The sequence below is a fragment of the Lucilia cuprina genome, chromosome 5 (assembly GCF_022045245.1).
Source record: "Lucilia cuprina isolate Lc7/37 chromosome 5, ASM2204524v1, whole genome shotgun sequence".
Classification (NCBI taxonomy): Eukaryota; Metazoa; Arthropoda; class Insecta; order Diptera; family Calliphoridae; genus Lucilia; species Lucilia cuprina.
Genome location: NC_060953.1, coordinates 38,055,275 through 38,079,497, shown reverse-complemented (window position 1 = coordinate 38,079,497; position 24,223 = coordinate 38,055,275). Strand labels below are relative to the sequence as shown.

General features: G+C 31.6%; 1 protein-coding gene across 1 annotated transcript in view; it reads left to right on the top strand.

The window, feature by feature from the left end:
• Positions 1 to 1,081: 1,081 nt before the first annotated feature.
• LOC111678882 (protein phosphatase 1 regulatory subunit 12A) overlaps positions 1,082 to 24,223 on the top strand; it is an 84,662-nt gene continuing 61,520 nt past the window's right edge. The window contains exons 1-2 of the mRNA XM_046952459.1: positions 1,082 to 1,415; positions 1,664 to 2,181. Coding sequence (XP_046808415.1) covers positions 1,927 to 2,181 — 255 coding nt within the window. The 5' untranslated portion in view covers positions 1,082 to 1,415; positions 1,664 to 1,926. The remainder of the gene's footprint in view (positions 1,416 to 1,663; positions 2,182 to 24,223) is intronic.

Genomic DNA, 24,223 nt, shown 5'->3' with positions numbered 1-24,223 from the left:
ACACAATTACTTTTATAGCTTTTCTGCAATCTACGCTAATGTATCGTATGATATGCCAAGCAGCTTAACTACCGACATAAGAGACGGACTTATTGCTTACTGGACTAACAAAGACCATGTTCTGCTTAATGAGTGCCCAGTGCCCTTAGAGACAACAAGATACAAATCTTTAATAAAGCATTCAACTGCTCTGAATACTGATCCGTCTTCCAAATTTTTAGTTAGTTAGTTTGAAAGGAGGATGTATACACATTAAATCCGAAGAAATACTCCTAGCCCTCTATTGGAAATTTCATTAGAAAAGTGATCTTTGTGCTGATATAACTCCTCTAATGGGGCTACAAAACACAATTTTCCCAGTATTAATGACAGTCCTTTCAAAAAGTATACTTTGGCCTCTTAGTACCGAAATATTCCAAAGTTTTATTGCTTTGTTCAACAAAACGCTATTAAATTCTTTAAAGTACAAATAATTCGAAGAAAAGCCTTTAAAGAATTTAGTACCAAAAAAAAAGTACACAATTTTTCCAATTAGATTTTCAACACTATTTTGTGATGAGTAAAAGAAAATGATGAGCAAGTTGAGAAATAAATAAAAAGACGGAGAGAAAGAGAATAAGTAAACAATATGAAAAATTGAAAAAAAAGAAAATATTTCACGAATACTTTCGTGCGTATTTTGGGGGGAATTGCGCTTATTAGAGATCAGTTTTATAGTCACACTCCTAGACAATTGTACTGTTTATAGATGTACGTCATTACACTAAGAAAAAAGAAAAAAATTGCAAATAAAAAAACTGGGAGCTTAAAGTTTAAGGAAAAAGATAAATATTCTTTTAAAAAAATACTACAAAATATAAATTGTTTAAAAATTTAAAATTTGTTTAAATAATGAAAGAAAAAATTTACTGAAATTAAGAAAGAAAATTTGTAAAAATTTCAAAAAATAGCAATTTCTAGTTTTATATTATTTATTTATTTTTTTTTTTTTTTTAAATTTTAAAAGAAAAGCAAAACAAAAGTGCAGTGAAGTGTTAAAGAAAAACACACCAACATGTAAAAAAATCGAAATAAAATAAATAAAATACGTGATCAATACCAAAAACGGATTAAAAAAAGTGCAAAAGAATTGATACCACATATCAGAGGAAAATACAAAAAAAAAAAAACAAAAAAAGAGAGCAGCAGCAATACTCGTTTAACAAATACGAGCAAGTGAGATAAACAAAAGAAAATAATACAATAACAAAAACACAGAAAGATCCCCCTTTTTTCCAACCAAACAACTAAAGGCTCCACTTATTCTCATTTTATTATCTCTCTGATCACTCGCCTCTCACTCAGAACAAGAATAGCGGTTTAAAAGAAAATTAAGAAAACAAACAAATTAATAATAAATAACTTTAAAAAAAAATGTAGAAAAAAACTGTCAAAATTAATATTTTAAGACAAACTTTTGACATTTTGTTTTATTTATAAAAACTTAAAAATTTTTTTTTGCTAAATTTTTTGTTAACTATTTTATTTAAATTTTGTTATAAAATATTAAATTCTGGCGGTTTTTTCTCTTTAAACAAAATTCAAACAAATAGTGTTAGAACCACCCTTATAAAATATTAAAAATTAATAAAATTCATCTTTAAAAGTGTTAATTTTTTTTTAGAATAAATTTTAATAATAAAATTTAACAAAAATAAACAAAATAAATAATAAACAAAACAAAAAACGGTTGCCGCCTTAACAATAGCGGCCAGCCAGTTATAGTTTTTTTTTAATCACATTATAACAATATTTATTGGGGCAACAGATTTGTTACGTACCCCCAAGGAAAGCATTTTTATATATAATAAACGTAATCAATCAAAGCCATCATCATAATTATTATCAACATCATAATCAACAGCCACAATATTCTAAAACTTCAAGATGACATCTTTAGATATACGCAATAATTCGGCCGTTATGAAACGTGCCGAACAACTTAAACGTTGGGAAGAATCGGATACAAATCAACAACCTCCTGTGCCACGACCCGAACGTGGTAGTCGCATTAAATTCTCATCGGGTTGTATATTTTTGGCCGCCTGTTTGGCTGGCGATAAAGAAGAAGTTCTAAAGATGCTGGAACAAGGTGCCGACATAAATACCGCCAATGTTGATGGTTTAACCGCTCTGCATCAGGTGAGTGAGATTTTTATTTGTAATAAATATTTAATTATTAGATGTCATAAGACACTTTGTTAATAAAATTTTGATTAAATTCTCATTAACGTTTTTTATATAAAAATCTATTCTGAATTCCTCTCACTTTATGGAAAACTGTTCAATTTCCTTCTAGTATAAATCAATGTGTTCAAATGAATTGAAGACTTATTTTTTATACATCAGACGTGGTCACATAGTTGTCCGTTTCGGATAACAAAAAGTTTTCAAATATAGAATCCTGTGAATCGACTTATTCACCTAAAATTTTGAAAGATTTAAGAAATATATTTTTTTATTTCCTAGCAAAGAACTCTAGAGTAACTGTGTAAATTGAACTAGAACTGAACTAGAATTGAACTAGAACTGAACTAGAACTGAACTAGAACTTAACTAGAACTGAACTAGAACTGAACTAGAACTGAACTAGAACTGAACTAGAACTGAACTAGAACTGAACTAGAACTGAACTAGAACTGAACTAGAACTGAACTAGATTTTCCAATTTTTTTTAACATATCCCTGTAATTCTTTAAGGAGTCAATGGATCTAATGAAAGAAAATACTAATTCAAAACAATAACCCCATACTACCGGGATTTTTTTTTATAAATCATCTAAAATATAGTTCGAGAATTATGTCTTTCTTTTTGTATAATTTCTTGTTTGCCATTTTTATAGTTTTGTGTAAATAGTGCGTCTAGCCATACACAAAATAATAATTTATAAATACACATTTGTATTTTTATGTGTTAATTTTTGTTGTTGTTATTTTGCGTTTTGTAAATAAAGAAAATATGTATTTAACTCTGACGTAATACATTCGTAATTGTTGCAAATTTTTCACAAAAAAAAAAAAAAACAAACAAAAACAGAATTCTAGATATTTCATTTTATCAGAATTTATAATAAATTTTAAATTCTTTGAAAAAATTTTAATGAAAATTTAAAAAAATAAATCATAAAAATATATTTCTCAGCAGGTTGGTAAATAAAGGCGGGTGTAAAAATATTAACAAATATTTACATTTAGAAAGGAGTGTAGGCAATTGATTAGAAGTTTAATAGAAATTTTATTGAATAAAAACATATTCACTTCTACTTTTGTTACACCCTGTGTAAGACATTTAAATCAATCCATTTGTTATACAATCACAAATATCATGGCGAAAAGCGACAAATAAACTGAAATAAAATCTAAATTAACAAATGCATTTCTAATGCAAACTGACGATTTACAAGTTTTCTGTTTTTATTTTATTTATTTTTTTTTTGGGTTTTTATATTGAATTTTTGTGTGTTTCTTGTTTCTTGTATTTTGTATGCAAGAATAAATTTTTTTCTTTAGGTTTGTTTTGTTGTTATTTTTTTTTAATTCTATTTTTAAATATGATTTTTTCTTATAAACTCTTTTTTTCATATTTTCTTCTTGCAAATTGTATTGAGTTTTTATGTTGTTTTTGTTTTGTATATTTGAAAAATTTATTACAAGATTGTTCTCGTTTTTGTTTTATGTTCCTATATACCCTTCAGTATTTGTTTAAGGTAAAATAATAGTTTTTCAAATCGTTTTTAATAAATAGACCGGAATAGAACTTAATGTTGTGTAAAAAAGTCGCCTCACGAAAAAATTGTTGTCCAAAGTATAGAAGTCATAATAAAGATTATTCCAAAAGAAGTCTATGAACACTTTCGACGAGCCCCAATCATTTCTATCAGAAATAAAGTCGTAAAGTAGTATGCTCTTATTCTATTCTTCCGTTTAAGAAGCAGTCTATGTACTTTATGCAAACACCTGCAACCACAGGGTAAGCAGATTAGATGACTCACCACCAACGACAATTGATTCTCCGCTCCGGAACGTCCTAATTATCAATCGGCTAAGGTTTGTTAAATCAGCAACAGCTGTATCAGCCGGAAGTTTTTTCCTCAAGGAAGAACATCCAGTTACTGCCAACCTGTTACAACAACACACCACCTCCCCTTTGAGCTTCATACGCGCCAGTCTAGTTTTGGTAAATGGTTCTGCAGATCCACTCTAGCTATCTAAGCTCTAACCATTGCTACCCTGTTGCCTAACTTCTGATATGTAAAAACATCACTTTCTTTTACAAACACGAAGATGAGATAACCTCTAAAATCATCCCGTACTATATACACTTAATAATTTCTAACACATAATCCCACTGTCACTCCTTTGAGAGTTATCTATTGTCTGGAAAACAACACTTAAATTAACTCGAATATTAGTCTTTGAACCGACATTCTCTTTTTGAGTTGAAACCACAGCCACCACGTGAACCCCGAAAGGACCTTTCCAATAACAGAGACAAAGTTCAAAACTTTACCATACGTTCTACCAGTTTATATGGTTCTTAGGTGTGACCCAGGGAATGCCAATAATACATGTCATCTACAGCAGTTTAGGACTATAAACTGGCAGACTATAGGTAGTGAAAGAACTTCTTTTCCCCGGAATTAAAAACCACCAATATGAGGGTTTTCCTTCAAGGTTTTCAAATGTGGCAAGAAGCCAATCATTTGCGACATCAGCATTGATAAAAATGGAAATATGTATGTACTTTTTTATCTAGAAAAAGGATGTTAACTCGGTTTCAATAGCTCAGATTGTCTTTATATTCTTGGACGATTTTTCATCATGGCACTATGTAAAATATAATGTAATAATAATTTTCACCACATAAGGCAAATCTACAAAACTTTTCAGAACTTTAGTCTGTAAAAAAGTATTGACCTCTTATGAAAAAAAGAGCAAAACAAGTCTCAGATCATGTTCTACTATATAATTGTTAGCCCTGAAATGTAAGAAAAGCTATTATGAAATCTATAATGGGATTCATTAGAATTCGGATAAATTTTTTGTGATTTTCTAGTCTGAAACAAAGAAGGCTCAAACTCCACAAAAAATATATGGTGTTGATGTCGTTACAGCTGGTTGGTAGATCATTCCGAATTTCCAAAAAGAAAAATTTAAAGGCTTCCCCAGTTCCCTTATTTTTGGGTGATGATTGTTACTCGCCAATGTTTTAAAATTGCTTATTGAGTAGCTTCTTATGATTTTGCATGTTTTCCTTAAGTTTGACAAGGGACCATTCTTGCGGAACGCTGAACTAGTGAAACAAGTACAGTAGGATGCTCCGTGTTATGCTCGTACACTTGCAAGAGTTTTTGTGATAATATCTTCTTGGCTTCTTTGATCCTTTCACGCTTCATCTTAAGGTGTACATTTTGGCTAAGACTGTAACAGCACCAACAATTTGCTGAATCCCTCAGAATCTTTGAAGTTGATCTCATTACTCCCATAATGAAGAAATCATTATCCTTAGGTCATATTACACTGCACAGTGAGAAATATGCTTCATTGCTTCACACCACACTAATACGCCATCAAACTGTGATAATACCTGACCGCTTTAAAAATCCAGTTGATGCCTTTTAGTTTGATAAGCTTCCTGGTAATCTTAAACATCCAACAATAACTTTCATTATCAGGTAAAGTGTTGAAATTATTTTAACACTTTATTAATGAGGCAATTGCTTACTTCGATCGCTTGCAAGTAGGGTGTAAAGTTAGTACTTACTACAATAGGAGTTATGCAATTGTCGAATCACGCTATCACAGGCTTTGTTTGCACTAGTTGCCCTCCTATCTGGTGGCCAGGCAGTTGGACTTAAACTCGTCAGTTTGACTTTGTACTGCCGGGATATCGAAGACAAACCGACATTTTCAAGATAACTCGATTATCGTCTATGAAAAAAGTCAAAAAAGTCGAAAAAAAATCTAAAAGTCGAAAACTCGAAAATAGTAGAAAAAAGTCAAAAATAGTCAAAAATTTTAAAAAAGAGGAAAAAAACGTCGAAAACTCTAAAATAGTCGAAAAAAGTAAAAAAATAGTCGAAAAAATGTCGAAAATAGTCGATAACTCGAAAATAGTAGAAAAAAGTCAAAAATAGTCGAAAATTTTAAAAAAGTAGAAAAAAAGTCAAAAACTTTATAATAGTCGGAAAAACCCGAAAAAAGTAAAAAAATAGTCGAAAAAAATCGAAAGAAGTCAAAAAGTAAAAAAAAATCAAAAAAAGTCGTAAAAAGGTCGGAAAATGTCGAATAGTCAAAAAAAGTCGACTATTTATAAAATACAAAAAGTCGACTTTTGACTAAATCAAAAAAGTCAAAAAATCGACTTTGCACAAAATGCAAAAGGTCGAAAAGTTCAACTATAGAACCCTAATATACATATACAATACAAAATTGTTCATTCGTGCCTATGGCTGGTTTAATAACGGACATGTAATGTCCTATAGGTTGATTTGTCTATTTCGCAGTATCCGTTACAGGATTTGACAACGGGACTACTAGGATCCAAGTGAGTCGGTCAAATAGCCGAATGCTTAAGTAACCTTATCTATTTCAGGTGGTAATTAGTAGTCATCAAAAAGTAAGTTCTTGAGTAAGTGCAAGTCATTACCATGTGTTTGTGTGTCTTCTATTAAAAACAGAGCAAATTGAGAACTTTCAAATAAGAACTAGAATTTACTCCAAAGAAGTGCTGAAGAAGTAATGATTTTAACATAGGCCTATCATAGGAGAGATGTTCTTTTTATTTGATTCCTTATTCACTACATCTAAAGTCATTCTTAGGAAGTAAATTTTATGTTATTTTTTTAAGTTATTAGGAAGTAAAATTATAGTATTATAGAATACAACAAATTTGACTTCAATAACATTAACATAAATAAATCAACACAAAAATAAAATTTTGAACAAAATTATATTCCTTTCGCTTCTTTGGAAGTCAATTAACATCAATTCCACAGAAGCTAAAAAAAATTCACTTAGTACTACTTTCGAAGTGATAATAAAGTTACACCCTGTATTTTCTTCTTTTTTTTGTTTTATTTTAGACATTTATCATCTTTTAATCGAACATACATTTCGACAATTCTCATTTTATTGCTTGAGTAATTTTTAGTACAAATGCACATAAACACCAACAGAAATATAACAAAAAACAAAAAAAAGATCAACAATATTAATAACACATTTTACAACATTGTTTAACAATACCAAAAAACAACAAATGTCATATTATATAAAAACTACAATAAAAAAACTACAAAAGATTTTAATAAAAAAGAGTCTATAATTTTGTTACATTATCATTCGATTAAAATAAAAACCTCAAAGTGACAGCAACATGGCGTGTCAAAATAAATTTATTAATTATAGACTTTTGTTTTTTTTTTTTTTTTGTTTTTGATGTTTAAGCCAAAACGATCATAAGAGTATAAAATATTGTTTATAAAAAATAAATTTAAAGTTTTTTCTTCGTATATTTGTTTAGCTCTCAGATAAAAAAATAAACGCACGTGGTTCTATAAAATAAGACAGAAAAAACGAACAAAAAAAAAATCAATTTATAAACCATTCCATTGAAAAAAAATATACAAATTTTTTTTGTTGAATTTATTTTCCAAATGTATTTATTAGATTTGTTTAAATATACACATGTTTTTTTTTTTTTGTGGATTAAGTTTTATTTTAACAAATTGTTTTCGTTAATTTTAAGGTGTGACTAAATGTTGACTAACGGTCAAAATCGATTTTATCGAAATTTTTAAATCTAATTATTACTCTACGACTAATTTGAGAAGATTTTTGATTCCTGTTAATCAAAAATGTCCCAAGGTTTGTCATCTGCCTTCTGTAAGGTCAAAGTTTTAATTGTTCTTATATTCCTTACCAATACTATCCAAAAAGCCTTGATACAAGATTGTCAGATCTTACAACGTTGTAAGTAAAATGTTCAAAAAATGTCTAACAATCGTCTGAACTAAATTTTTTTTCTTTTGTCAGAAAAAGTATTGCTGACAATATTGAAAAACAAAATTTTTAACTTTTCTCTGTTATTAGACATTTTCGTCACATTTTACTGCTAACGTTGTAAGATTTAACAACCGTGTATACATAGCAAAATCTTAATTTATATACCGATCTTAGATGGCTCTCATATATTTCTGACATGCCACTAAATAGACAAATAATTGTTCATTTATAAATCGCTTTTTTAGCCCACGCTAAATTCCTCTTATCTTACACTTTTCATTCACTTTCTTCCTTCTTCTCTCACCCTCTCTCTCTCTCTCTCACTCCCTCTATATCCATAAACGATCTACTGTCATTATTTGTCTTGTCTAAATTTAAGATTTGTCGTCATCAATGTGGAGGCTTCATTTTCCTCATGTTTGTTTGTTTATTTTTGCAAAAAATAATAATAATTTGAAAACTTTGTTGCCGTCAGCAATAAGGAAATTTTGAAAATATTTTGAGAATTTAGTCTTGTGTTATACAAACCAATACGTTTAGCTAGCATAATAAAAAACAATTAAATTGTTTTAAAGCTAAAAATAAATGGAATTATAAAAAACACGCACATATTTTGACAGTTGGCCAGCATCTGTCATTTAGCACTTTTTATATGGATAATTTTGCTTAAAAAGAGGTTAAATACTTTTGGGTAAAATCATTAAATACACTAAAATTTGAATATTGTTAAAAAATATAAAAATAATGGGTAATTAATCAGGAGAATTATTGGAAATTGATTTAATTGAAAATATAAAAAAGTTTGCTTCGTTAATTGTGGAAATCTCTTTTAAGATATAAGAAGTGAATTCATTTTGAAGTTAGTACGATGGAGTTGAGATCTTTTACAGATGTAAAATAGTCCACTTATATAAGGAGTGAGATCGAAAAATTCTTAACATACATATATGTTTATAAAAAAGAAACCACTAAACTTACAGCTTTATTTTTTTTATTATTTCATTCAAATTATTATTACAATTTACAAAAAAAAAATATTTTTATAGTTTTAATCACTAGTGATGAAATTTTGAACCCTTTTCGGAAACCCTTCCATTAACGTTTTTATAGTGCTTTCTGTCACTTTGCTCGAACATGTAGTCCATCTCCGTTTAAAATCTACCACACTTTTAGACACCTTTTTTGTACTCTTCAATTCTCTTTTAACAAGAGCCCAATATCTCTCCACTGGCCTTAGCTCCGGGCAGTTTGGAGGATTTGCCTCTCTTGGTACAAATACCATATTATTGTTCTTGTACCACTCAAGGGCTTGTTTACCATAGTGACAGGATGCCAAGTCAGGCCAAAAATAAGTGGACACATTATGAAGCCTTTTTTGTAAACATTCCTTAATGTAAATTTCGGTATTTATAGAGCCCGTTGTAACAAATGATTGGCTTCTTTTGCCGCAACTGCATATTGCTTGCCATACCAAGAACTTTCTGGGAAATTTTGTCTGCTTTTGGGTCCTAAACTTTTCTTCAACATTCCCTCGAGCATCAGCAACATAAAACTTTTGACCTGGAAGTTGCGAAAAATCTGCCAGAACATACGTTTCGTCATCCATTATGCAGCAAGAATATTTTTTTATAAAACTTGACTTCAATTTCCGTGCTCTGTTTTTGGCCTCTAAATTTTTAGCAGCGTTCCTGTCAGGAACTTTTTGAGCCTTGTATGTTTTTAAACCTGCATTAGCTTTAACTTTTCGTACCAAATAGTCCGAGCACTGAGCTAACCGAGCTGCTTTCCTACCGGATGTGTTGGGAGCTCTTTTGAAAATGCGTTCTATTTTTTGGCTTTAGAAACATCATGTGGACCATTCCTTCTACCTGAACCAGGTTTTCTATCAACTGACAAGTTCTCCCGGTACTGTTTAATAACATTGGAAACAGTTTGACGGCAGACCTTTGTATCTTGGCCAACTTTTTGTAAGACCAAGTTGGGTTTAGTTGAAAATATTTAATAATTTCAGTACGCACTTTTTTCTGGTCACTCATTTTAATCAGATTAACAAAAAAATTAATATAATTGACATTACACATAATAACTGACATGTTTTTCAAAGGTAACTTGATCAAAAAAAAAATCAAATAATACTTTGGTTGAAAAATGTAATGAAAAACGTGTGTTAAGAATTTTTCGATCTCACTCCTTATCAATGGACGTCAACTCGATGGTGTAAAGTTTTGATTGAAAAACAGTTCATATACATAGACATCATACCATGATCATCGAATAAATCTTACAAACTATCACTGGGATCTGTTTCAGTTTGTTCAAACTAATTTTGTTGTAGAATGTGCCCCATTAATAATACGCACAATTCAGAAGCACCCTAAAGTTGAGCAAATGTCCCCAAAATAGCTAATTCTTCAAGGGCTATTGGCCCTTAAACATTCTAATGTTCAAAAACTTTGTCAAGCGTTAAGTTTTTTACCTGACTGTGGATTTTAAATAGTCTGTGAGTAACCTTGCAATACTGGAATGCTTTTTTGCGTGAACACCTTTGCCTTTTTTATGGTGGTCTTTTTAACCGCTGGGTGAGCTTCTTTGACTACTTACCATCCACCCATTGTGTATCTTAAACGCATAAGACAGTTTATGTACATGACTGTTCCCAGTCCAGGAACGAGCACTTTACTCAAGTACTTAAGGTTGGGTAATGAGAGGTGTCATGAGCCAGACTCAATCTAAACCCGATAAAGAGAAAGCCGATCACAGATTAGAGCTGATAGAAGGGGCAGACTCAACATAAACAGACTCTTTATTGATTCTATGAAGAATGCTCTCTCTCTCTCTCTCTACACACATATTTATCATCTAAAGTCTTAACCCAGTGCATTTTAAATTCGCTCAATCACACTACTTTAGGCAACATCAGTAGAAAAAGTCCTACGACCACCTGTAGTACCATATTATGTGGTTCTCTGGTTCGATCCAATGTCAAATCATGCTAAGTAAATTAAGAACACCAGGTTATTGTCCTGACAAACTAGAGATACTGGAAGCATCTCTTTACCCCAATACGGTGGTCTTTCATCAAAAGGAGGGATAATCATATATTCCTATGTTACTCCTGTCACCTGTGGCGAATACTCATGATTTTTTCCACAGATGTCCTGACACTTGATAGCAAATGCTCAACATCTCAATAGCATCATAGCCAACGTAAACTAAAAGAGTCCCTGTGACCTACCGACACTGTTAGTCGTGCAACACTCTTTGCGGATATCCTGCAATTCACAATGTATCATAGTAACTTGCCAAAACATTGTTTAACTCGACGAAATACATTAGTACTTTATTGTGTACAAACTAAGCTATCACCAACCAAGTCCTTAGCAACAGTCTATTACAACTGGTGCGAGTGAAGTAAATCGAATTCTTGACGATTCCGAAGCGCTAGCCGATGGCATATGGGTATCATAAAAAGGAAGATTGTTTTGTCAATGTATAATTATGCTTCTCCAGTGAGCTCCTTTTTGTTAGGTGATGCTGTCCAAAGAACTGTAAGAGCCTGCTAACATATTACGTCTGAACATCAGCTACAGGAGGAAAGTAAGGTTCTCCCAGTTAAGAATAACGTCCCATAACGTCATGTTGACTAAACAGTTCGTCCTGGGATTTAAAACTTTATCATCACACAGTTCTATGCTCTCCAAAAGTATGTTAGGAAAGATTGTTTGGTCAATGTATAGTTATGCTTCTCCAGTGAGCTCCTCTTTGTTAGGTGATGCTGATCTTAGAACTGTAAAAGACTGCTAACATATTACCTTTGAACATCACCTATAGGGGGAAAGTAAGGTCCTCACAGTTAAGAAACAACGTTAAGTTGACTAAACAGTTTCTGCTGCGATTTCAAACTTTAACATCACACAGCTAGCATTTCGAAAATTGTTCGATGATTAATCAGCAAAGTGTTTTTTTGACTCATTTTGATGACGGAAAAATGATCAATAAGATGTGCGGTGAAAAAATGTCCAAAAAAAGCTTTTTTCGAGCTGTTGGAAGATCTAAAATTGTTTCTTATATAATTTTTATTGTTTACGATATTGCAGCAACACTTGCACTTAAAAATAACTCAAAAGGATTGAAAAATGAGTCGAAACGGATTAAAAGAGGGGCTCAGAAAAGACTCTTTTAGAAGAGTAGGCAAACAATTTTGTGTGGCCTAAAAAGAGTTGTTATAATTATCATTATTATAAAATTAAATGTATTTGAATTTGTGTGATATTTATAAACACGATTTTCACTTATTTCAATTTTCAATAGTATTTTATTTGTCTGTAACAATCATAAAAAGTACTCAGAAAAGACTCTTTAACGACTATAATATGATTCGAAAATAACTCGAAAACGACCAGCAATTCGGCTCATTAATGACTCAAAAAATATAAAAAAATGAGTCTCAACTGATAAGAAGTAGGGCTTATAAACGATTTGTTTATAAGAGTCGCGGATAGCCTAACAGTTACTCCCGACGAATGTATCATTTATGATCAGAAAATAAGCGCATATATGATAATTTTAATCGTACATAAGAGTCATAAATGACTCGACAAATGTAATAGAGATAACTAGGATGTATCTCTATTACATTTGTGTTTCCTTATGAATGCACTTAATTTTCTTCTTATTTGTAAGCAAACCAGGTAAGTACTTGCCACCAATGTCATCACAGTGGTAATAGCATGATTTAAAATGTTATTTTTTGAAAACCTTACTTTGTAATAAAAGTTTTTGCTGGGTACTTTACAAATACAGACTGTCGAGAGTTTTAACGTGAGCACCTGCCGTGTCGGCCTTATCCCACTGTGGTCTTTTTCATCCACAGGGTAGACTTGAGAACGGTCTACCATCGCCCCTTTGTCTTCAACGAAGACTCAGGTGGCAATTTTTGCACATTGGCTATGACCGGTCCATGCGCAAGTACTTTGCTGGAGTACTCGAGCTATCTAATCTCTTGCCAAAGTAGCCACGTTGAAAGACAACCACACTACTATGGCTCTGTTGATTCGGCAACAGCACCGAGAGACGTAACCGGTGGACCGAAGCACGATCCATCAATATGCCGTAGACATTGTTCTTACTCACAGTGACACGCTGTGGCAAGTCTGATATGAACAGAGTAAACTCTGAACATATCTGGACAAGGAAGGACAATTAATCGGTATCACACATCTCATTTATTCGACACATTCGTAGAGAAAAACATACGACACACTCATTTAGGTATACGGGTGGGGTAAGGCCCGCATACCTCTACATTCATTCCGTATCATATACAATTGACTCCAACCCATTTCCAACGCTTAGTCCCACAGTCACTCCTCTGTGGGGTATCTGTTGTTTTTCGGCAACAGCACCGAACTTATCCCGAAATATTGACTTATATCATGCATCAGACTTTTAACCGCCACTTACTTACTCGAATTTGGGTTTAAACCACAGCCACTACGTGGATCCCGAAGGAACCTCAACCAACTGACCAGCCAGAACATAGTCCTGCGGGCAACTGGCCGTCCGTAGTATCAGATTATGCGGTGCTCTGATCTGACCTCTGGCAATCTATGCAAGGACTAAGCCAAGCAGTAGACTGTAACCAATTTTTCAATCCCGGTCAGATTGGAGGTATTGGCCACCTCTTTATACCCCGGGATTGCAATAACACCAAGGCGGAATTCTCGCCAAGGTAACATGCCCCCGGGGGAACTTTACAAACACAATAACAAGCTTATCAATGCGATAATTTATAAATCATTTATAAAATATTCAAATTAATTTCTCTCTCTTCTAATTTGATGAAGTCGCCAAGGCTTTATTATTATTTTTATCAACCTAAAAAGAAAGCAATTAACGATGAAATATGTTCTTTCTTAAATAATTTTCTTGGTAAAATAAATCATAACGATAAATAGAAAATAATTCATAATTTTAAATTTATTACACAACTTGAGGGAAAGAAACCTAACATACGCAACACAATACATATAAAACTAGTATGAAAAAAAAGTTAAAATAGAAAAATAAAAGTAGATAATTTATTTAACAAAAAGCAATAATAATATTTGATTTGTTGTACAGAAAAATAACACGAATTAAGAAACAAACTACAAATAGCAAAAAAAAAAAAAACACAAAATGTGCGACATGGCAGTGAACCGGGCCAAGGTTAGAAAACACGTCAATAAATGAAAATACAAAATATTTGAGAAAAATATTTGATTTTTTTCAATTCAATTTCTATTCTACTTTGTTTTTTTTTGTCTGGGACGTTAAATGTCTCCAAATAAGTTGTGAAGAATATATGAAAAAAATTCTAACAAGATAGGATATTTTAAAGTTAACAAAAGCTTTATATGTAATCTAAATATATTCCTGAAGCTTTGCTAATTTCTAATTTAAAGGTTAAGGTTAAAATGTAAAAAGTTTTTTTTTTTAATTAATTAAGAAAAGAATTGCTGCCATTGAAGGAAACACACAAATCACTTTGCATTTTCACACTTTTCACATTGATGTTGCTGTTGGAAAATTTCATGTGTAACGAATAAACGAACGAACGATCAGAGCAATGATCTTGTTAAATAAAAAAGTGAAAAACCAAAAATATATCAGACATTAACCACGCATTTTTTTTCTGAAATGTCCAAAGAAATTTTGTTTTTTTTTTCAATTCTTTGTAAAAACATTTATATTTGTTTCAATGTCTGTTGTTCAATATTTTTGTTTTATATTATACATTTTTTACACCTTAAATGAGACATTTTTAAATGTTGACATTGAAAATTTGTTTTTGCTGTTGTCATTTCAACCGTTAAATACTTAAAAAATATTTATTATTATTCTTAAAATAGCAGATATGCATTTGTTTTTTAATTAAAATGTTCAGAAAATATTTCATAAGGGTCATTTATCACAAAAATTTTGCAAACATTTTGAGGAGATATTAAATTCTTATATAAGAGTTAAATTTACTTTTATGTCGGCCAGCGTATTGACGACTTCGCTAGTGATAGTTATAGGTTATGTGCACTGAAAAACTGATATATTTAGGCGAGATAGTCGTTAACCATTTTTCATACCATCTTGTAATGGAAGAGCATAGAGTTTCAAGAGCTAGAAGTTAAACACCTTGTTAAAATCAATAAAGCTTGAAGCGTTTATCTCAAAACTTTGCAAACAGAGAGAAATGATCGGTATATCTAACAAATGAGACTTATCTTAAAAACAATCTATTTAATGAAGCTGTATAATACCTGCGATGAGTCCAATCAAAATTCTATTAAAATTCATCAGCGTTCATTGACGCGTTTGTCTCAAAACTCTGCAAACAGAGAGAAATGATCGGTATATCTAACAAATTAAACTTAAAAACAATCTACTTAATGAGGCTGTATAATACCTGCGATGAGTCCAATCAAATTTCTATTAAAGTTCATCAGGGAAACAATTATATCGTGATGTAAGAGTTAACTTGCATTATGTGATCTTGGCTTTATCATCTACTGCTCACAACGGTATCTCTTCTGAGGTTGTCAATATTTTAAAGGGGTCTAACATCAATGGTTTCTCAATACAGATATAATACGTTCTATTCTCACATATTGATCTCTTGTATGGATCTTTGCTATCTCAGTCTACAGGCCGACAATGTTATCTCTTCTGAGGTTGTTACTACTTTTAAAGGGGTCAATGGTTTCTCAACAAAGTCAAATGGATCTTTTGTATGATGAACCTCTATTTAGAAGAAATTTGTTGTATATCAGCTATGTAAAGTTCATGTAACTTATCAGGAAGTTGGCGCTCAAGAGCATATGGACATTCTAAGATTGTTGACCTACTACCTCCAATCTTAAATCAACCATTCGACTATATTACCCCACATTCTGACTTTTATAGGATTTTCAAAGTCAAAGTTCTCTCTAGGAGCGACTGTGATAAGGTATTAAGAGTTCGCTCTAAGAGCGGATGGTGTAGGAGTTACCATACACAGACTTTGAGAGGGTTTTCAAAGTCAGAGTTTTCTCTAGGAGCGACTTTAATAGTCTTTTTTAAGTCAGAATTAGCTTTAGGAGCCAGACCACCAGAATCTTTACAGATGGTTCTAAAATGAGCCGCGGTGCTGTGAGTAAGATGTTACTTATCAGGAAGTTTCAGTTTATGAACATATACCAATGCTCAGATTTTTGACCTACTTCCAGTAATCTTAAACGAACCATCCGACTATATATGACTTTAATAGGGTTTTAAATGTCAGAGTTCTCTCTAAAAGCGACTTTGATAGGGTTTCCAAAGTTATCTCTAGGAGCGAATGGTGTAGGGCTAATCAACTTAGTGACCACCAAAATCTGTATAGAAGTTTCTAAAATAAATTGCGGTGTATGTTCTGGTGTTTTCTGTAAAGAAGTTGGGATAAACATCCTCCCAACAACTGTATTATTTTTCAGACTAAATTATTTGCGACGTCAGCAATCTCAATATACAGGAAATTTTTATCGACAGTAAGGCGGCACTTCTTTCTCTAAACTCATTCCTTGCTAGTCAGATGCAAGAAGAATTTATCAAGGCTGTGTCAGGTCATCACAGGCAGATGACCTAGTGAGAACGAGATCTGCTCTTGATTCTTGTTTCAACACGCTGAAAATATATAGAAATAGACTTATGAAATGGGTCCAAGTTATTATAACCGCCTAAAAAACTTAAGAAAAACTCCTAACAAGAAGGACATGCAACTCGGCCCTGCTCTAACCGCTAAAGAGTAACAGTTTGCTTGGCAGTAACTTTATATCCAACATTGATGAAATATCTGGGTCTAAACTTAACATATTGAGATTTCACATGCTTGGGTCTTGCAGTCTTGAGATTTACACTATAGATGCTCTTTTAAAGGTCAATGTGGGTGGAATCGATGTTGAGGACTTGTATGTCTAGTTAGTGTATAACGAAACTAGTCATAAACGTGAAAGGAAAGCGTTGTTTTACACCTGGTCCACACTAGGAAACTTTTGTTGAGAAACTTTTTCTTAATTCTCTTTTGAAGTTTCCTTAATGTCCACACATAGAAACTTTTGTTTTAGAAACTACGTGTTAATTGCATTGATTTGTTGTTGTACGAATGAGAAGAGTAACAAAACAAAACAAGTTTCCGAGAACGGGAAACTCCGTACAGCGATAGAAATGAATGATATTCTTTCTCTCTCACGCAAAATCAAAAGTTTCCCAAGAAAAGTTTCCTAGTGTGGACCGGCAGTTAGCGCATAATGAAGCGTGAGGGGAAATTGATTTTTTAACACTTGTTGACCAGTTCACTTAGGCCGACACTACCTAGCAAAAAAGAACTTCCAAAGAAGAGAAGAAGTACTAAAAGTTACTTCATGGATGTACTGAAAAATACCTGAAAAAGTGATGATTTTAAGACAGGCTTGTCATAAGAGGGATATTCTTCTTATTTGATTCCAAATTTTAAAATTTTCACTACATCTGAAGTCACTTCCTGGAAGTAATTTTTATGTTCTTTGAAATTGTAGTATTATAGACTACAACTAGTTTGACTTAAATAATATTAACATTAATAAATAAATTTCAGTACAAAAAAATATTCCTTCAATTATAAACAGAATTGAATTCTTTTCGCTTCTTTGGAAGTCAATAAACATCACTTCCACAGAAGGTAAAAAAAATCGCTTAGTGCTGCTTCTTTTGGTAGTACTTCGTTTTATTTTTATTGGAATTATTATAGTTTATCAGAAATCAGTTCTGATTCAGACGTTATTCCTTATTGAGCATTTACAACAAATTATGTTTTACCCAATAAAGGCGGGAATGCCAAAGAAATATTGCTGGAAAAAATCTAAACAAAATACATAATCTGTTTGTAAAGTCTTCTTTCCAAGAACAAGGGAGGAGGTTAGGAGGTCATATAATGTAAAGTACCGTTATAAGCATAGTGTAATCACAATAGTAAATATTACTCATGTGAAAATAACAAAAAAATATATGTACATATATAATTTTCTCTTGGTTTAAAAAAGAACAATGGGAGGAATGTTGAGGGGATTTTGTACGATTAAAATGTGCTGAATTTAACAATTACAATTGAAAAAAAAAACTACAAAATACAATGAACTATGAGCACAATAATAATTATAATTTGCAACCTTTAGTGGCAATTCAGACTAAATAAAATAGAGATTAACCTAAAAATATGAAGAATAAAAGAAAATTGAAACTTTTAATGAATGAAAATTAAGCGGAAAATTACGCTCTGTTAGAGTATTTAGCAGATCTAATTATTGTTTAAAATACACTTGTAGTTGTTGTTAAGCACTTGGAGAAAAGTTGATTGAAAGATAAATAAATTTAGTAGAGGTAAATAACAACATTATGGGTCAATATTTGGGTGAATGATCCTGCTCTTACCATCGATGTAAGTGGCTAAAGTATATGATACTGTTAGGTTATTGGATTAATTGGATTAAACCGTTAAGGAAAGCTAAAACTATACAAATTCGCCTGCCTCGGTATGCTAGTCTGATTGAAGATCTTTCGTTTCCTATAAAAAACTCTTAAACTTTTTTACTACTACGAGCTTATAAGCCTTTGTAGGATCAATTCAATAACTATTTGCTGGTTGACCTACACTGCTTACCTGCTTTAAAGAGTTTTCACATGAAGTCATCAGTTTCACCACTACAATAAGTTTTTGTGTACTGTGTAAAGTTGGTAAAACCCGTTTTAAACATACCATCGCAATCATTTTAATGGATCCTTCCTGTGAGTACCGTTTAATAAGTTAGTGTAGAACTTTGTTGCTTGATCTACACTGCTTTAAATAGTGCTCACTTGAGGGGTTCTGGGTTGTCCTTAGAAAAGACCTTACGTAAAATGATTATACTGAATCTACTGACCGATCCTCGAGGATCAGCTTAGTATAAGCAGGGTTTTGTTTTCGATATTTCTTAAATTAAAGTTAAATTTTATTCGCATTTCTCTTAGAACTTGAACTTTGTATATAACACTTAATAATGGAATATATTCAGACCAAAATTGTCTTAAAGATCAATGTATGACATCCCCCATGACGCACGATTAAGAGACACTAACTGCCTGTTTCACAATATCGAAACAACATATTCATTCTTATAAAAATACTGAAAATAATAACAAAATTTTAAATATATTTGTTGTTTTTAAGAATGAAAATGTTCTTTCGCATATAGAGAAACCGGCAGTTATATCACGAACAATGTGACACTTCGTGTTTCAATGATTGCGGTCGCCGTATGATACATAGAGACCAAAGATACAAGCCGATGCAAAATTATCGGCGTGCGGCGGCTCTACCATTTTAGGTCGGTGGCGGCTTCTTATTATAGAAGATATCGTCGGCGGCTAAATTATCAATTTAACTTTTTCTGCAGAAATTAACCTTATAAGCGTTTATTATATTAAAAAACCTCTGTATAATAGTCTGTTATATGGAAAACTATCTCTATATAGGTTTTTTTTGTGCAGAAAATTTACATTTATAGTAGTTTTCACTATTTTAATATTGGCACAATATTGTGTGGCAACTCTTTTCAATTTGCAATAAGAATTTAAAAAAGTTGCAACTCCGTTCAAATTGGTAAAATTATTTTCTGAAATACATGTGTCATCCCAATCTTTATCAGCGGCTACGTTTAAGCCGACTTAGCTTTTGAGTTGAAAGAAGTCGGTGGCGGCGCGGCTTGCAAAATATTACTGGCGGCCAGCCGCCGCTGATTTGAGCCATTTCGTGAAGTACTCAAGCTATCTAATCTCTTGCCATAGTAGTTCCGTTGCGGATTGACAGACAGCATAGACTCAAGCCCAATACACAACCCGACAAGGAAAAAGCAATCTCTGGTCTAAAGTCAATAGAAGTGGAGACAAATCCCAACATCAGGTAAAATCAATCTTCTGGATATACCGGAAGGTGACAACCCTTATGATGCTATAAAAGATTGCATTATTTAAAATTCAATCCTCATCATCTAATGACCCATTCCAGCACATTGCTGGATGACCTCTTTAAGTCCGCGCAACAACACTACTGAGATGGCCCTGTTTTGTTTTGGCAACAGCACCTAGAGACAAATTTGGTAGTCCAAAATATCCAACAAAATGAATCATGATCTCTTCTTTTTGAACTGATCTATGTGAGATAACACCAATTAACGCTAACCCGACAAATCACCAGCATATACAGCCATCCTACTACACAACCGGTAAGAAATACCGATCGGGCTCGGGAGCATGCACACCCCTGTTCGAAGAAAGAATATAGGATCCATTAAACTTGGAAATAGGCATCAGTGCTGAACTCAATTTTTCAATAATATATCTAGTCGATCAAAGACTGTCACTCAGTAAACAAAAAGAACTTCCAAAGAAGCGGAAAAGAAGTAGAATTTACTTCATGAATTTACTGAAAAAAGACCTGAAGAATTTGTCGGGGATATCCTTTTTATTTGATTCTAAATTCACTACAATTCGTTCTCAGGAAGTTATTTTTATTTTCTTTTTTTGTATTACTATTAGGACATCTGAGGATTACATTTTTTTCAAATTAAAGCAAATTCAGAGGTAAAAACTGAATTATTCAACAAAGTCGGTTCAGTTTACATTTTTTTAAAGCCGGAGCAAATATCTAATTTTGGAATATTGTTGATTTTTCATAAAGTTGTTTTGTAAAATTATTGATCAAATTTTATCAAGACAAAAAATACCTCCCTAATATAAATTTTTGTTTTGCAAAAATCATTGCCCGTATACAAATCACCCTCAGTGTTTTGCATAATTCTATTAAGTGTTTAATTGTTACGATTTTCTAATTATAACGCTGGCGTGTTTTATACTTTATTTAATTGTTTTAATCGTGTCGCATTATTAAACGCTCTCACCCAACAAACCGACAACGACGCCAAACAATTGATTACTTATTTATCTCTGTCTGTTTTGTTTTGGGTCTGTTGGGCCTTTTCAAAAAAAAATGCACTTTACTAAATATTTAGATATTTTGTATGTTTTTTCTGTTGCCAGGCTATTGTACAGGGTAAATTAGAAAATAGTAGATAAATTAAGTACTGGACGTCAGAGAGAGAGAAAGAGAGCAAAAAAACAAAACAATATTTTAAATTTGTTTCAATTGTAGTTGTTCATTGAATCGATTCAAACTTAAAAAACCAAGAAGAAAAGGTGAATAACATTTTAGATTTGATTTGATTAAACGAATAATGCAACACTGCAACACAAAAGCTAAACTATTTCTTAATTTAATTGAATTTTATTTATTTCTATTATTTTTTTTTGGTTGTATCTATTATTATGTTTTCAACATAAACTGAAGGAAACAAATTGTTTTTTGTTGTTGTTTTCATTTCACTATCTTTTTAACAAATATTTTTCTGTTGAAATGTAAACAAAACAACAATAAATACTTGAACATATTTACAATTGTTTAAACGAAAAAAAAGAAAATAACTTTAACACTTTCGTTTTTCTTTTTCAATTTTTTGTTTAATTTTAAAATTTTGTGCAAATGTACAATATTCGTGTTTATTTTATTATTTTGTAATTAAACAGCAAAATGAATTTTGAAAGAATTTTAAATTTTGTTAAACAAAAACATTGACTTTTTGTTAAAAGAGAGAGAGAGAGGGAGAGAGAAAGAGGGGAAAACCATTTAAAATATCATAAGTGCTTAATTCGATGTAATGAGTGATTTAGACAATTATAAATTATGAAATTTTATCAGTTGTATTTTTGATTTTTTCTTAACATTACAAGCCAGTAGTTCCCAGCGTATTCTGGACACGAATGTTACGAGCATTTCGCATTAGAGAGATTCACAACACAGGATCTCTCTAAACGAACATATACCCTATTAATAAAATCAAACATTTTATTAATCCACAGCCCAGAAACATATCTTGAAAATTTATATTTTACAATTTACCAATCTTTTAACCTAAAACAAAAGACCAGCCTGGACACTGTCCTGCGGGTAACTGTCCACCCGTAGTACTAGGTTATGTGGCGCTCTAGTTAGACCCCATGTCAAATCATCAAAGGACTAGCCAGGCAGTGAAATGTTAGAACCTGGCCTCTGGTAGGTTAGTGGTAAGTGTTGTAGTCTGGTAGACCGGAGGTGGTGGGTTCGATCCACACCCGTGTCACTGGTTAAGGAGCGCACAACAGGCCGGATAGAGGCCTAAGTGTATTTCTTCGGATTGAATGTGTATACACCCTCCTTTCAAACTAACTAACTAAAGATAGATAGATAGATAGATAGATAGATAGATAGATAGATAGATAGATAGATAGATAGATAGATAGATAGATAGATAGATAGATAGATAGATAGATAGATAGATAGATAGATAGATAGATAGATAGATAGATAGATAGATAGATAGATAGATAGATGTTATTAGTTAGTTAGTTAGTTAGTTAGTTGGTTAGTTAGTTATATAGTTAGTTAGTTACATAATTTGCTACTTAGCTAGTTAGTCTAAATGTCATAATCATCGGATGGAAAGGGAATATAACTGAAAGCATATTTGGTCTTTATTACGTTCGAAGTAAATAATATTCATGACTGAATATATTAATTGTCGATATCTTACGATTTTGTTCAGGAATATTTTCCGCTGCCGTTATGGGGCGTAAATTTTTACCTTAAAATATTTGAGCTAATCTGGTTAAGATAAAAACTTCCTGATGTAGTTTTTTAACTATGAGATCGCGTCTTCACTTAAGACAGTTTTGTTTTATCTCCGACTTCTTGTTTGTGTTCTGATTCTGGAAGATCCTACCAAAACTTGTACAATTAAGTATTGAAGATTTTTGCTTTCCAAGAAAATTCTGGCAAGATTGTATACACTGGTCCCCATTTTCAAAGTGAATTTAACTCCAATTCAAGGAAATTTAAAGAAGCAACATCTAAAACCTGATATAAAAAATATATATCTTTTATTAATAATTATTTCTCATTAATAAACAGATTAAATCAATTTTATTACATGAATTTCTTTGATAAATTTCCAATAAAATTAATATAGCCAAATTCAAAATGCTAAAAGAAAAACAATAAAGAAAATAGAAATCAAATAAAATATTAATCAATATTAACCCATGAAGATTGTTCATAATAATATTTCCGAAAAAATTACTTTCCTCAGATATTTATCACTGAACTTTTTGGGAATCTCTTTATCACTTAGGGAGTTTCTAAGTTCAACGATAATTTCGATAAGTATTATTCAAATCATTGACCACACATTTTCTTCAAATTCAAAGTAATTGCGATCCCAAAAAGGTTTAAGATTCCCAAATTGAAATTTACGTAAATGTAATGAAGCATTTTAGAGTAATATTCATATAAATGAAAATCATACATTTCAAAATTATCAAAAAAATCTGGACAAGTGCCAATTAATTAATTAAACATAAGAAAAATGAATTGTATACACGCAGTCGGACAAACAAAAAAACATTGATGTTTTTCATTAAATTGGATACATGACCTCCCACATGGGAATAATAAAATAATTAAACAGAATAAAAAAATAATATACAAACAATTTAGGAGAATTTAACAGACTTTTTGTAAAATAACAGACACGAAAAAAGTTGAAATAACAAAATTGAAATAATTAAACATTTCTCAAGATGGTTAACGACTTAAAATTATTCGAGTTGTCCTGCACGCAACGAATCAGCTGATTCAATTATGATTTTTGTCTGTGGGATTTAATATAATGGGATTTTAGTCAAGACTATAGACTGATCTATAGTCAAGACTATAGACTGATCTATAGTCAAGACTATAGACTGATCTATAGACTGATCTATAGTCAAGACTATAGACTGATCTATAGTCAAGACTATAGACTGATCTAAAGTCAAGACTATAGACTGAAATATAGTCAAGACTATAGACTGAAATATAGTCAAGACTATAGACTGATCTATAGTCAAGACTATAGACTGATCAATAGTCAAGACTATAGACTGATCTATAGTCAAGACTATAGACTGATCTATAGTCAAGACTATAGACTGATCTATAGTCAAGACTATAGACTGATCTATAGTCAAGACTATAGACTGAAAT